This window comes from Sebastes fasciatus, chromosome 9, assembly GCF_043250625.1.
Source record: "Sebastes fasciatus isolate fSebFas1 chromosome 9, fSebFas1.pri, whole genome shotgun sequence".
Lineage (NCBI taxonomy): Eukaryota > Metazoa > Chordata > Actinopteri > Perciformes > Sebastidae > Sebastes > Sebastes fasciatus.
This window is the reverse complement of record NC_133803.1, coordinates 33,150,506-33,166,309: the sequence shown is the minus strand read 5'-3', so window position 1 is coordinate 33,166,309 and position 15,804 is coordinate 33,150,506. Positions and strand designations below refer to the sequence as shown.

General features: G+C 42.3%; 1 protein-coding gene and 1 long non-coding RNA gene across 2 annotated transcripts in view; one reads left to right on the top strand and one right to left on the bottom strand.

The window, feature by feature from the left end:
- LOC141774576 (uncharacterized) overlaps window positions 1–15,804 on the bottom strand; it is a 70,112-nt gene that overhangs the window by 7,414 nt on the left and 46,894 nt on the right. Inside the window, exons 2-4 of the mRNA XM_074647345.1 lie at window positions 9,386–9,490; window positions 4,523–4,659; window positions 1,129–1,253 (exon numbers count right to left, since the gene is read on the bottom strand). Coding sequence (XP_074503446.1) covers window positions 1,129–1,253; window positions 4,523–4,659; window positions 9,386–9,490 — 367 coding nt within the window. The remainder of the gene's footprint in view (window positions 1–1,128; window positions 1,254–4,522; window positions 4,660–9,385; window positions 9,491–15,804) is intronic.
- The window catches only part of LOC141774584 (uncharacterized), a 142,665-nt gene that overhangs the window by 80,708 nt on the left and 46,153 nt on the right, over window positions 1–15,804 (top strand). The window lies entirely within an intron of this gene.

Genomic DNA, 15,804 nt, shown 5'->3' with positions numbered 1-15,804 from the left:
ATGGATCAGACTAGAGACCTAGAGCATTCAGAGGATGGATGGATCAAACTAGAGACCTAGAGCATTCAGAGGATGGATGGATCAAACTAGAGACCTAGAGCATTCAGAGGATGGATGGATCAAACTAGAGACCTAGAGCATTCAGAGGATGGATGGATCAAACTAGAGACCTAGAGCATTCAGAGGATGGATGGATCAAACTAGAGACCTAGAGCATTCAGAGGATGGATGGATCAAACTAGAGACCTAGAGCATTCAGAGGATGGATGGATCAGACTAGAGACCTAGAGCATTCAGAGGATGGATGGATCAGACTAGAGACCTCGAGCATTCAGAGGATGGATGATCAGACTAGAGAAAAATGGTTAAATTTAGCACCAAATCTGTGTAACAAATGGTATCAACCCCCAAAATTGCGGCAACAACTTATGAAACATAATAAAGCAGCATCTCAAATTAATCTCCAGGTTCCCAGCTTTCAGATGATGTACACCACTTCTATGTGACATCTACTGTTGACCTGCTATCGCCCCCTAAAGATCCCCTGTACCCCCCTAAAAAAGAGTAAAGCGGCTCTATAGTGGGTCTCAGAGGGTTAATATTATATCCACTCCTGTCTCATGCATCTCTTTTGTGGAGCAGTTTACACTCCAGCAGAGCCGGGTTATATCATGTTCGGTGGTGTGACTCAATACGATAGCGTCCTTTATTCTCCGACTCTGTATTTTAAAGGTCAGCTCTGTCGAGACGGGTTGCTTTTGGTCAACGGCAGGAATCCGTGTAACAAAGTTCACCAACGTTGAACTCCATTGATTTCAGTGTGACGTTCTGCTTGTGTGACCGAGGCCCCGCAGCAATGTTTCATTGAGTTTATAATTGTTCCACTTGTTATGTTGTGGACCGCTTCTCCCCTAAACGCTCCTCTGTGAGCATTGCAAAGATTTCAGAGCTGTTTGTTTCTTTGCTCTGCTGTCGATAAAGTTATGTCAGCATCGCTGCAGCCGACCGCACTCGGTTTAATTCCTCAGTATGAAGAGCGGTGCCTCCATCACCCAAACCAAACACACACTCATTAACTATTTAAGCAGACGACTACACGCCTTTAATGCAGATAACAGAAGCTCTTACTTGGTCCCAGCGCGGCGCCGCTCGGATGGACGTCGCCCCAGTTCTGCACGAAGTCGGGTCTGGTCTGGTTTGACGGGTCGACCGCCACCGTGGTGGACCGGAACATGGGACCAGAACCTGGAGCACTGAGGACAGGAGAGGAGGACAAGAAAGAAGTTAAAATGAGGAAAGGATGTAAGAAAAAAGGAGAGGAGGGAAAGAGGAAAGTGAGGATGAACAGAAACAAATAAAAAGGAAAGGAGGAGAACAGGGATGATGAGGAAAGGAAAGGAAAAAAGGATGAGTGGAAAGAAATGAGGAGGGGGATGAAAAGGAACAAATGAAAAAGGGGAAGAGGGGAGGAAAAGACAATAAAGAAGAAGACAAAAAGAATAAAGGAAAGGAAGAAAGGAGAAAGGAATTAAATGAAAAGGAGTAGAGAGGAGAGGAGGAAAGATGCAGGCGTGAAGAGAATAGGAAACAACAAAAGGAAAGGGGAGTAGAGAAGAGGATTAAAAGTAAAGGAATAAAGAGGAGAGGAGGATGAGGAAAAGGATGACGAGGAGAGGCGGAAACAAGGAGACAAATGAGGAGAATGGGACGAGAGGAAAAGATAAAAGGAGGAGTGGAAAGGAGTGAAAGAGGAGAGAAGATGAGAAGATGAAAGGGAGCAAATGAAGAGGAGGTTGAGAGGAGAGGAAGAGAAGGGGAGGAGACGAGGAGACGAGTGTTGAGGAGGGTGAGAGGAGAGGATGAGAAGGAGAGGAGACGAGGAGACGAGTGTTGAGGAGGGCGAGAGGAGAGGAAGAGAAGGAGAGGAGACGAGGAGATGAGTGTTGAGGAGGGCGAGAGGAGAGGAAGAGAAGGAGAGGAGACGAGTGTTGAGGAGGGCGAGAGGAGAGGAAGAGAAGGAGAGGAGACGAGTGTTGAGGAGGGCGAGAGGAGAGGAAGAGAAGGAGAGGAGACGAGTGTTGAGGAGGGCGAGAGGAGAGGAAGAGAAGGAGAGGAGACGAGTGTTGAGGAGGGTGAGAGGAGAGGAAGAGAAGGAGAGGAGACGAGTGTTGAGGAGGGTGAGAGGAGAGCAGAGGAGACAAGGAGAAGGGCGAGAGGAGAGGAGGGTGAGAGGAGAGGAAGAGAAGGAGAGGAGATGAGGAGACGAGTGTTGAGGAGAGGAAGAGAAAGGAGAGGAGACAAGTGTTGAGGAGGCTGAGAGGAGAGCAGAGGAGACAAGGAGAAGGGCGAGAGGAGAGGAGGGTGAGAGGAGAGGAAGAGAAGGAGAGGAGATGAGGAGACGAGTGTTGAGAGGAAGAGAAAGGAGGAGACGAGTGTTGAGGAGGGTGAGAGGAGAGGAAGAGAAGGGGAGGAGACGAGTGTTGAGGAGGCTGAGAGGAGAGCGGAGCTGAAATCCAGCTGAAAATCAATCTGAATGCTCTTCCTCTCCTCCTCTTCCTCTCTCTCTCTTTGTGCCTGAAGCTGCTTTGTTGCAGATGTGGAGACGGCAGCGACAGCCGATACCGAGACACGGCTTGAGCCGCTCAACGTGATAGCCGCGCTGATTATCCCCATCAAGCACAGCGAGATGCATTTCATCGGTTGCTGTGCCAACGCTGGTTGTAACCAGGGAGCTAGTTAGTGATGTCTCTTCTTCTTCTTCTTCTGCTGTTTTATTTTTACTCACAGTGTGAAACAAACATGTCAGAACATGTTATTAAATATATGGAGGCCTTCGACGGTCAGCGAGTATTCAAATCCAAACGTTCCCTGCGTGGTTTTAGAAGTCGTGGATGTTTCATCGTGTCTTCGGGGACTACTTTCTGGCGGAGACTCACGTTTTGTTTTTTTGCGTGGGCGTCTTCAGGTTGTGCCTCACAGCTCAGAGTTTCAAATTTTGTATTCATGTGCTATCGTATATATATTTTGAGAGACCAAATTCTCTGTTTGGTATCTCGCCAGATGAACTCTCATCATGTTTTCAGCAGCCAGATCCACATCGTCTGTTCCCAGACCTCCGTGTTTGTTTATCATTCGCCTTAAAGCTTGTTTTTTTTAAAGACAAACAGCATGTGAGGGCGACAGTGTTTGTCCACCCGATTCCACTGTTATCAGCTCATTAAATGTTAATTACCAGTCATTATAAGCCTCATAGATGTGGGTCAGTAGGGGCCTGCTACACCTACTACGTTGTTAAAGTTAAAGTGAAACTTAAAAGCAACACTTTCTACGGCCTGTTTGGACAAAAAGGCGTATAAATGCCAAGATAATGCGCAACAAGAACGCCTTTCTTGATTTCCGGGTACCTGTACCGACTACGATAAGGGTTAGCGACGTAGAATAAAGAGCGAGAAAGATCACTTATGGTGGGCAGTTTAGGAGGATAGGTCCAACAAACACCAGATTTTCAACCAGGAGACCGGTGTTCAAGACCCGTGTTTTGTTTTGTAAGTTACGTTAGTGACGTTTGTTTTTTATTGACGTGTTTTCTGTAGTTGTTTCCGTACGTATTTTACTTAGTTTACGTACTTATTTTAAGCCCAACCATGACGTTTTCCCTTACCCTAACTGAGCGGTTTTCTTATCTAAACCTAACTGCGGACGTTTGCATTGCATGGCGTACAAATCACACACGAAAGGCGTACTCATGATAGGCAGAACCCAACAAACACCGGACTTTTAACCAGGAGACCCGTGTTTTGTTTTGTAAGTTACGTTAGTAACAGTTTAGCTGTTTCCGTACTTATTTTTCAAAGATTATTTTTTGGGCTTTTTCCTTTATTGACAGAGACAGAGATAGTTTTTGAAAGGAGGGAAAGAGAGGGGATGACATTCAGCAAAGGGCCGCAGGTCGGATTCAAACCTCAGGCCGCTGCGGTAAGGACTTAGCCTTGGTTCATGGGGCCCGCTCTCCCAGGTGAGCGACCGCGGCGCCCCTTATGTACGTATTTAACTTAGTTTACCTACTTATTTTAAGCCCAACCGTGAAGTATGAAGTATGTACTATGTAGTGCAAAAACTAACATTTCTAATTCTTCCTGCCCGTCGTCAAATCGACAGAGATTTCACAAGATTTCCGTGTTTTTTTTAGTGAGGACTCTTGTTGTTGATGAATGAATCTGTTAGTGTGTGGTGTTGCTCTCCACACACTATAGGAACAAAACGGTTCAGTTTAACAGAACTTGTCGTTATGTGTGGGCTCTCTCACATTTTACACATCTGTTAAGGTTTGAAACATCTTTTAGTGTGGGCCAGACTTAATTTGCTTAATCTTCGCAGGTCTTTAGACCGCGGTGGAAACACAGACACAAATGGGCTGAAGGCACCTTTTTATTTCCTTGAACAGGAGTTCCCGGGACTAAAAGTCGGTGGAAACCCTGCCTTTAGGTGACGGTGTGATGCTGTGGCGGTGCATGTTACTCACCAATCCCCCGTCCTCCTCTCTTCATGCTTGTGGAGCCTCCTCAGCGCTCGCTCCTCTCTCACCTCCTCCCTGCGCCTCCTCTGCCTCCTGCAGGCCAGCGCTCTGTAAAACTCCCTCTGCTTCAGCTCCTTGAGGCGCTGCACGACAAGCACATGCATTATTCAGATTAATAGTAGTAATAGTAGAAATAGTAGTAGTTTTACTTTAACAGGTAGGATTAAGAGGTCAGTTTGTCTATAAACGTTTATCATGCAGCATTTAGCTTCTGTGTTTGTGTGTGTGTGTGTGTGTGTGTGTGTGTGTGTGTGTGTGTTTGTCGTCCGCTCTGCAATTCTTTATCAGTGTGTGTGTGTTTGTGTGTGTTTATGTGTGCTCACTAAGTCAGCCAGTGTCAGCTTTAGTAAAGTCCAGACCAGCTTAATTCACTTACTGAGCTCCGTCTGCAAGCTGTCTGCAAGCCGGAGATACTGATACTGTGTGTGTGTGTGTGTGTGTGTGTGTGTGTGTGTGTGTGTGTGTGTGTGTGTGTGACAATAATAATAATAATAATAATATAGCGGTGGGTTCATATCACAGGACAGACAGACAGATGACAACAGACAGACAGGTAGACAGACAGACAGACAGACAGCGCGGCGAGCAGAGAAACCGACAAATAGATAAACAGACCGAAATAGACGGAGAGATAAAACACGGAGGGACAAAGAGAGACAGGAGGCAGGAAGACACATGAAGAGTCTTTTTTTATAAAGCTTGCAGTGAAGCTCCAGCGTTTCTTAGAAGGTGAACATACAATGTGAGGGGTGGACAGGGGAATGACAAGAAAACCTCACAATAGAAAACCAACACAACACAAACCTTAAAAATAACCACAGAGGTAAATCAACCGCTGTGTGACTCAGTCAGAGACACGAGGAAACTTCTTAGAGTGTTTTTGTTTACAGGACGTATAAAATAAAGTTCTTCATTACAAATAATATTTTAATGTTGCAGACAATTACATGAAAATCTAAGAGACACATGTCATAAAAACACGGAACGTAAAACCCAAATTATTCTGCCTGATCTGTAGAGCTGGGATGATTCACCCATCTCCTGATTCATTCTTGGGTGCCGATTTGTTAACTTTTTTAACACTAGACCATGAGAAAAAGTTGAATCATGCACTTCTAGGGACTTTTACTTTGGAAAATATCTAAATTAATAAAGTAAGAATGTTTAATTTTCAGCATGTATGAAGTCAGAGATGTCCTGAAGTCAAATATATCAGTCATTGACAGGAATTATTTATTATTTCCAGCAACCCAAAAATCAAAGAATAAAGACATTTCCCTCACAGATTAGTGGTATTTTCTTTTTAATTTAGAAGGGACATGTAATGTTTTATACTAACTGTGGTCTCTAGCTCTCCCGTCAGCTCCGTTCTCTTCATATGTCCATGATCAGCTCCATCGGGGCCGTTTGAATGCATTTAACATAAATGTCAGTATATGGGTGCTCTACACTCGTAGCGTCGGCCCATTTGACCGTGATACGATAACGTTTCCTGTCCGTGACAGAGTTAGAATGCAGCTTTTAGCCGTGATGTATAGCTCTGCTTTTCCTGTCAATGTGTGAAACCCAAAGTGTTTCCATCCTTTACTGGATGTGTAGTGTTTACCACGCTGGATTTAACATGTGAGGGTGCAGGTCGTATCCACGCTGACCCTCCACCGTTTTCTACTTTCTGAGGTTTGTTTTGGTTGACGGATACGGAACGGATATGACGTCATGTTACTCAGACTACAACAATAAAAGCGGCCTAAAATGTACATAATTATGATGTGAATCAGTAAATTAAAGTTCCTCGTAGTAGCTTTACATTTTAAAAAGATACAATTATTTAAAAGAAAGTTTAGAAATGTGCCTTTGATTGAATTTTTTACAGAATGCCGTGCAAAAATAATGTGATATTAGTAATGTTTTTACTTTTAGGTTATATTTCATGTCCACCTGATGTACGAGTTCTAACCACACATTCTTCTTTTATAAATACCAGTTTATGAGTGGGAAACTGTATGCACATTTTTTCACGTTTATTAATATGGCACCAGGTGAAATGAGCATAAAGTACTGTTGATGTTGTATATTAATTGTTGATTTGATGAAGTTTATTGGCTCTGGACATGTGCAAACATATACTCTACCTCCCCCAGTAGAAGACTGACACATAGGACCGTCCTTTTAGTATATAACGATAGCGATACTTGATGCTTTCACACATTGAATCTGTAATGAACAACGGCTTTGTGTTTAAAGAGCCAACGACTGGGATCCTTTCCGATCCAGAGCGTTGAACACAGAACTAACACAACAAATAACGTGTCACCTTCCTGCTACTTAACAGATCTCACTGAATAAATTATCAATTCAATTAGAAAGACACACACGGCCTCTTTAAGCAGAATAACATCGGATAAACTGCCTGTTTCTTCCTGAAGTCTGCATCCGTCACAGCAGCACATCAAGTGCTTGTGACGTCTGCAAAACCACTTCATTTCCAAAAGAAGATGGGACCGTGACTGACCGCGGACCAAAAGACGGGCGGCTTAACTCTCCCTGTGTGTGTGTGTGTGTGTGTGTGTGTGTGTGTGTGTGTGTGTGTGTGTGTGTGTGTGCGTGCGCGTGCATGCTGGATGGAGAATATTACTGCCAGAAAATCCATTTCCTGCAAGTGTTGCAGTCTCGAACAATATGCCCTAAATGCTCTGCATCCTCAAGTAAACCTAATAACTCTGAAAACACAGCTAACTGTGAGGAATATTACGCCTCGTTCATCGCTCGAACAAAATGATAATTGCGGCGAATACATTCCTCCCAGCACCTATAATTTTGTAAACACCCAAACAGCTGCAAGATCTGCGAAGTCGTTCTTCCTCCACATCCCACTATATATGGAGGAACAAACGGTTTTTACGTTACGCTGAAAAAAAAAGTAAAATAAGTGATGAGAGAAACATCACAAAGCCTATTTCTTTAGATAAACACGGTGCATTATTGATGACTTGTGTGTTTATTATGTAATCAGTGAATATGTGCTATTGATTTTAACCTAGAAGGATGCCCTAGATAACTGTCATTAATATTTTTAGTATTGATAGAAGTGTAATAACAATTTTTTTCTGAAGAGATGAATGAGTTTTTTAGATTTACTTATTTAGCATTAAATCTAGGTCTATAAAGAGTTCCCTCAAGAACAAAGAAAGAGACAGAACAATCTTCATGATGAGCATTCAAAGGCTTTTGGTCGCATTTCACAGCCCTGATTCGTGGTTATTACACAGAAAAGTGTTTAACAGGTCACAGCATTGAACACATCATTATACAGTAGTATTACGTTGAAACAAAAGGAGGAGGAATTTTAGCATTATAATACGGCAATTACCAATTTTCAAAATCAAAATCAATCAAGAATTGATTGATTTTGAAGGTATTGCTGAGAGTAGCCTATAATATTGTGCAAACATCAACTTATATTATCTCATTATTATCAGGTTTATTATTACCACATTAATGCCACCATATTAAAAAAAAAAATATGCACTGATATAACTATTTTATTGTCACCAGAATGTGACTATGCTGTTACTAAATAACCTTGTTGTTCTTTAAAGGGCCGGTCCATCTGTGTTCTTTTCAAATGGAAATGTCCACTCAGCCGTCAGCAAAAAGCAGTGACGTAGGTTACCAAAGAAAGCTAATCAATAATGAATAATGTGAATGCTAGCAGTAGCTGCGTCAAAGTTTGGAAATAACTGAAAGGTTGTATAAGGCTGTTTTTGTGAATGGAGTCTGGTGGCTTTGAAGAGAGCGATATAAGGGCTTCAGTTCTCCGTCAGAAAGGGCTGTCTGTCTGGCGGCGAGGTAAAGCAGCTGTGGACGGGAGCAGCAGAAAAACAGATTTTAGACACCTAAAAAAAATCAATATCAGTTTAAGTGTACGCTATACTTAGAATATTTTCACCGCCTTACCTCGCCGTCAGACAGCCCTGTCCGATCGCTGCCGTCAAAGCCACCAGACTCCATTAACAAAACAGTAATTGTACCTTTCAGAACACGGGAGTTGCTGCTCTATCACTGCATCCATTGTGTGACTTTCTGATCTGAACTAATGTGGCATCCACAGCAGTACATTACTTAGCTTCCTGACGGTACTCTTGTCTGCTTAAATCACTGGCAAATCACAACTCTACATCACATTGATGCAAAAATCATTAAGAAATCTAATATTACCAAGAAGCGGCTCTGCTCATTGATTTGCAACATTTCCTCTGCTATATTATCTTTTCTTTTTGACTTCTATTTGGTAGATAATCATAGTTTTGGGGGATGTAAACAGGAAGTGAGTCAGCTTTTGGCTACAACTTGATCCCTGTTTGCAAACTGGCACCGTTAATTAGTATGCGGAATTAGTTATTCGCAGCTCCTGATTGCAATGTCCCCATAAATGTATACACAACTATCAGTGGATTACTGTGATACAGAAGACAACTGAAAAACGTGATGATTCTCAGGCAAGTTCTGCAGCTCTACGGAGCGTCTTTATTGATGTGAACGATATCCTCTGAACGTGTAACTCACACACTGAATCTAAAAACTTCACGTGACATAAAATCAATGAGTAGAAGTTTGCAGCTGATATTGTTTTTGTGTTTGTGTGATTTCCGTGGACCACAGTGAGTGTAACAGAAAACCGGAGCAGAGTGCTCGCCGTCACGGCCCTGAGATGTAATGAATCCGTGACCTTGGTCAGGAGGGCTTAAGGTGTAGCGTGGCGGGATCAACCAGACCGCCGGGTGCCTTGTTAAAGGTGGTGTGACTCACCTGCTTGTGGTGGTGGTCGTGGGAGTTGATGTGGTTGTCGTACTGTTGGTGTCTCACGTACTGCTTATCGCAGAGCTCGCAGTAGAAACTGGAGTCCCCTTCCTCCTACAGACACAGACAGAGACATCTCTTATGTTATTGAGTCTTTGTGGTGATCTTGAGAATTGTTGTACCATTAACAAGATATATGGCTCTTCATTTTCAACCTGAATCTTTTAAATAAACAGAATCCAAATGTTTTCTACGGAGAGGTTGCTTTGCCATTTATCCAATTTTCTATTTTATAAAACTTAAACCATTTTGCTCAGATGGTTTAAGGTGCAAAGTTTCCATCAATATATTTTTTCAAACTGTTGTTTTTCTCATGAATACTTTAACACAGAATGCCCCCACTGATCCACATCTATGAGGCTGATAACCACTAATAACGCCCTTTAATGACCCGATAACCGTCTGAAGACTTTCTGTCACTAGAAGCCCACAAACTTCTGTAGTTTTCTAATGACGTAACGCTCCTACTATACATCCATACAGCAGAGCAGATGAATAAACTGTTTAATCCATTCCTCGCTTCCTTTGCTCTTCTTGTGTAAATGTAAATCATGACTTCAGACTCTTTAAAGTTGGTCGTAAAAACAAAATGAAAACAAAAGTGTGTTTATAACCCCTGGTGTGTGTGTGTGTGTATGAGTGAGTGTTGAGTTACAGTCAGAGCCGGTATACAGTCGGCTGTTAAATGTATTTATGGTGAATGCATATTCATCATACTGGAGCTTTTAATTTGTTACCTGTCGTACAGAGAGAGTGTGTGTGTTAGTGTGTGTTAGTGTGTTCCCATAGAGCTTGTCATATAGAGTGATGCTGTCTCTATTGCTTCCGATGGCTAATGGGCCCTTCAATCACAACTATTGATCAGCAATCTGACTGTCTGAGCCACACAAATACACACACAAACAATCACACACATTTCTGTGAACCCACGTGCGTCCACAAGCTTTTAACACATTCAGTACAGCAGCGTATCTTCAGCCCACACACACACACACACACACACACACACACACACACACACACACAAACACACAACATCCCCATTAATGGAAGATTGATTTATCTTTAAAAGTAGGGAACATTCAATCTGTGACACGACCTTCACTGGAGATCTGGTGTGCGTGTGTGTTCGTGCGTCACTGTTTGCATAAGTTGGAAATTTCCAACTTTTGTTTGGTCTCTAAACCAGTGGTTCTCAAACTGTGGGGCGCGCCCCCTCCGTACAGCGCCAGAAACAGGTTGAGATAACAAAAAGGAGAAAAAAAAAGTGTGAAAATTTGCCGTAAATCGGGAGAAATTTGGGAAGACCCGGGAAAAGGGCGATGAAAAACGGAAATCTCCCGGGAAAATCGGGAGGGTTGACAAATATGACTACATGTTTTTATCTAGCGACGTATTCTACTTCAGTCCATATTTGTCGTTGTTCAGCCTTTCAAAAACAACAATTTCACTGCAGTTAAAAACTGTTTTATCTCCCGCACGCACCTTTATTAACAGCAATCCAACAGCACCATAAATTATAATGTTTTTCGTATTATTCTATATAAATATTTCGTTATATATTGTAGCATTATGTACATAATTTACATTTAAAATACTCCTTTATTTCTATTTTTCTTATATATTAAGAGCAACTGTAATGTCCCAATTTCTCAATTTTTTATTTAAAGGGACTACATGTAAGAATTTACATGTATTAATTGCTTTGTATTGCCATTGTGTGAACAGATTGTAATGCAACTTAAAAAACTGAGACCCTCCACGACTTCCACGGTTGCCTATAACAGCCTGTGGACTGATTTCTACGTGAAGGACTCGGGATGGTTTTGCTTTGTAACGTTAGCTGATGAAGTAATTTGCAAATGTCAAGCTAGTTAGTTTACATGGAGACTGGACATGACAGAAATGGTGATATATGATAATGTAATGTCACGTCACTGTTTTGGCCGATGCCCAGGATGATCGCTTGAGCCTACAGAGGAAACAACAGGACGCTGACTGCAGTTCACTTATAACAAGGATTTTCTGAAAGTTACATATAGTACCTTTAATAAATTAAATCTAATGTAATAAAAGAGAGAAAAACAAATAAGAAAATGCATCATGGAACAGAAGCTTCTCTAGTAGGCTTTCTACTGCTTCCCTCTTCAAGAAAGAAAAGGGGGCAAATCAAAATGAGAGATCGTAATTATTTCCAAAATTCACTACATGTTTTTATCTAACAACATATTCTGCTTCAGTCCATATTTTTTGTCGATCAACCGTTCAAAAACAAAATTTTCACTGCAAAAAAAACAACTGTTTTCTCTCCTGTGCACACCTTTATTAACGGGGCGGTCTAGCAGCAATTCAACAACACCATAAAATACATTAAATATAAATAATAAAGAAGGCGGTGGCAGATGAGGAGAGACCAGACCCAACAAATAAAGAAGACCTCTAGAAACATTCTTTTCACTTCCTGCCACTCAGAAAAATTTTTCTGCCACTTTTAAAATCTCTGCACTAAATGAAGGAATAACATTTTAGATCTGATGTCATTCAACGATCAATATATTTTACATAAAAACACTATTTGCATTGTAAATTACAGTGTTAAATATTTAAATATTTGCTTTGATTAAAAAAAAAATCTTGGCATTAGTAGTTTGAATGATGTGTTATAAGCTGCTAAGCGATAATGTTAGTGTTAGGAAGTTAAACAGGTCATAATTCTCTCTCTGTGATCTATTTTATTTTGCTGTGAAAACATCTCCTTGAAACAACTGGATTTACTAGATTACATTTGAACACATCACGATGACGATCGAATTTTCCTTCACCCATTACTAATTTTTACAGAACAGAGCTTGAACGCACCACAATGTAACTCAATGGCAACTCGTTAGTAGCTCCGTTATTTAACCAGTCAGGACTGAGCTGCCCACCGGCTGCTAACAGCTAACGTTACTAACTCTCATCCTGCTGATTTAAACACAGGTTTGTTGTTCACAGTGTCGCGTTATCAGGAAAATATATGGTGCGTCCCTTCAGGTTTAGTAGCGCCACGCTTTTGAGTGTTTCTTTTTCTCTCCGCCACCATGGCTCCGGTCCCAAACTGAAACATGATACAGCGTGCGTATGCTGTTACGTTATTGTGCATGCGTTACTGTTGGAAAGCATCAATAAAAGGAATCTGTAGTCACGGAGGTATGACATGCCAAAGAATCAGACAACTAGGAACCGGTTGTCTGCCAAAGTGACGGATGATCTGACGATTTTATCCACCACTGCCAACAATTTACCCGCATTTGGCGGGTGCTAATTTCAGACCCTGATTACATCCCAGTCACGCCAATAAAAAAGTGGTTTGATAAAGTTCAACCCTCATCCTACCGACCTATTTAACATACTAGTACTATAAACTCTAAGAAACAATCATCATAGGCGTGGGGGCGTGAAAACATTTCTTCCTCCGTCGGAGGGAATGACAGAAAAAGTTTGAGAAGCACAGCTCTACTAGAAAATGTCTTTGTGAGCTCCATTAGAAGACAGACGGAGGGGCAGAGAGAGACAGACAGACGGACAAACGAGCGAGTTAGACTGAGAATGTGACGGAGGACAGATGGAGACAAACAGAGAGACAGTGACAGAAGCAGAGGGGAAACACAGACGACCTCGTTTAATCCCTCGCGGTCCCAGAACAGCCGCCATCCTGCAGGCCATTACCGCGGGGACCTCCTGCTTCAGTCAGCATTAGCCCGTCAGACAAGTGATTACTGCAGCTACCGTAATCCCATTAAGTAACGAATTTATGCTGCATTATTCTATTACACAACGAAACATTACATTTGCATTATTTAATCAAAGACGGCATTGGTTTGCATTATGTCATTAAAGATGTCGTTGGGTTGCATTAGCCCGCTGAAGATGGGTTTTGATGTCCATTAAACATGGCTTGCTGGATAGCTTTGGAAATTGCTGCTCAGCAAAGTCAAATTAAAACACATTACAGTGGAGAAGCTTTTTGGTGCTCAGCATGGCAACAAAACAGAGGATGTGTTGTCTTGTTGCCATGAGAAAATCTCTCTTTTTAACTTAAGCTGAGGGAAAGAGTTTAGGAAACATCCTGACCCGTAGCGAGAATGAATGTTTCTAAAGCCCCCACAGGACAAACTCTCTGGTGTTTGGTTGTGAGGCAGGAAAACGAACCTCCCTAAAGCCAGAATACATCTTTTAACTCCGATTTAAGTGGAAAACAAAGTAGAGAAGCGACTCAGCCGGATCAGATACGTGTTGAAAAACTTAAACACTGATATATTTTAGATTATGATGATGTGTCTCGCCTCCACTTCAATCTGCCAAACCTTGTGATCAACTATTTAAACTACAGATTCTATTAATTGACTAGTTAAGTGTGAAGTGTGAAGAATGAGAAAGTTTGTGACCCGGCCGCCATGTTGAAAACAGTCGAGCCAAAACCAAGCACCGCCCACCAGCCGGAGCAAACGTTCTCATTTTACAGCTAAACGGTACACTACAAGATGTTTCTGAAAACATCTGAGGAGAGAAATAGTCATTACAGTAACAGAATATTGATTCATATTTGATCAGCGCTGCCTTGTTTGACCGTTTGGTCGGAGTTTGAACTTCACGAGCCGCATACTCGCCAACCTTGAGACCTTAAAAATAGGGAGGATTTCAAAACCAAAGCGGGGGGGTTTGGGTGTCCTCCAGAAAAATGGGAGTCTCAGAGACTTTGTTTTCTGCATTATGGTGACCTTTAAAGAACAGTTAAAGTACACTGTAACAGCATTTTTATGTTAAACTTTTAATTTTACCTTTAACTCTCAGGAAAGTAAACTAAACTAAAGAAGAATAATTCACCCCTCTGGCGTAAACTTGGCGTGAATCTCTGGTATAAACTAATATTCATCAGTTTTTATTCATTTTTTGCCGCTGCTTCAGTCTTTCTTTCAGTTCGCTAGCTCTCTCCATTTCTCTCTCTGTCTCTCACTCACTGAAGGTTTATTTCCAACAGCTTGCGTCGCTCCACGATGGCTTTTCGCTACGTTGAGCAAAGCCCAACTTCGGGCGGTGCTGATGTGCGCTGAACCGGCGAGCGCAGCTCAAACATGAACTTAAAGTGCGCTGTATCACGAGCATAGACAGCTCTCCTCCTCTGGGAAACGACATTTAGTGCAGCTCAATAGTCGTCCGGGTGGAAACGGTAGGGCTTATACAGCGCCAGACACAGGTTACAAAAAGGAAAAAAAAAAGTGAACATTTTCCATAAATCGTGAGAAATACGGGAGAATTGCTACGATGCTGCGTGTAGTGTCACGGACATGCAGCCACTTTCCCAGTAAAAGTCTCCACCACACATTTAGTTTAGTTTAGTTTAGCAGGTTGTCAGCTGTGTGTCTGGCCGGCAAGTGTCCAACAGTGTGTGTGTTTGTGCTACGCTAGCAGCTCTAGCATTGCCGGAGGCTTCGTGCTCGCTGCCGCGCACGTACAGTGTGTTCCAATCCGCGTACTTCTGTACTTACACTTACTACTTTGAGTGCATAAGTGCGTTCACACTGGGAAGTACTGCAAAATGCAGTGCACTCAAAGTACCCGGATGTTGTACTCAAAACAGTCAGATGGTTGAGTGTGGAACGCTGGACACTTTCCACACTCAATTGTCGCCATCTTGGCTACGTAGCGGAAGGGGCGGAGCCACGACCACTATTCAAACATACGTAGATAACAGAATAAAACAATACAATACGTAAACATACCGGTGCATTTTCAGCCAACAGGAGGACACATCGTCGGCGTAGGCGACGACGTTGGAAACGTGATTTCCACTCTGCTTTAATATTTTTTCAGAAGATATTTTGGCGGGTAGCGAGCCGCGGTCAAATGTTGCGATCGTCATTTCCGGTCAGTGCGCCGCAGAGTATTCGATTTGAGACGACCCTACCCCGCTGAAATTTACGCACTACTCAAGTGAGTACAGTGTGCACACAGTGCACTACATTGAAGTGTACTTCTGGAAGTACGTGGATTGGAACACACGGGTAGTCTGCGTAACTTTAGTGAGTTTCAGTTTCAGTTTTCAGTAGCAGTGTGTGTACAGTTTATTTGTCGGTGAATAAATGCTACGAAACTACAACTCCTCCGCTCCGCTCAAGCGAGCCGGAGAGACCGGAGCCGACTTCCTGTATCCTGCAACTCCGGCAATTATTCATATTTCTTTTAACCGTTTTAACCGATAGTGTTAATCGGTTAAAATGCTTAATGTGGGTCAACGGTTAAACGGTTAATTATGGACATCCCTATTGTACACTGAAACAGTTGTGTTTTGTGGGACATTTTAATAATCACACCTGAAAGCAGTAATC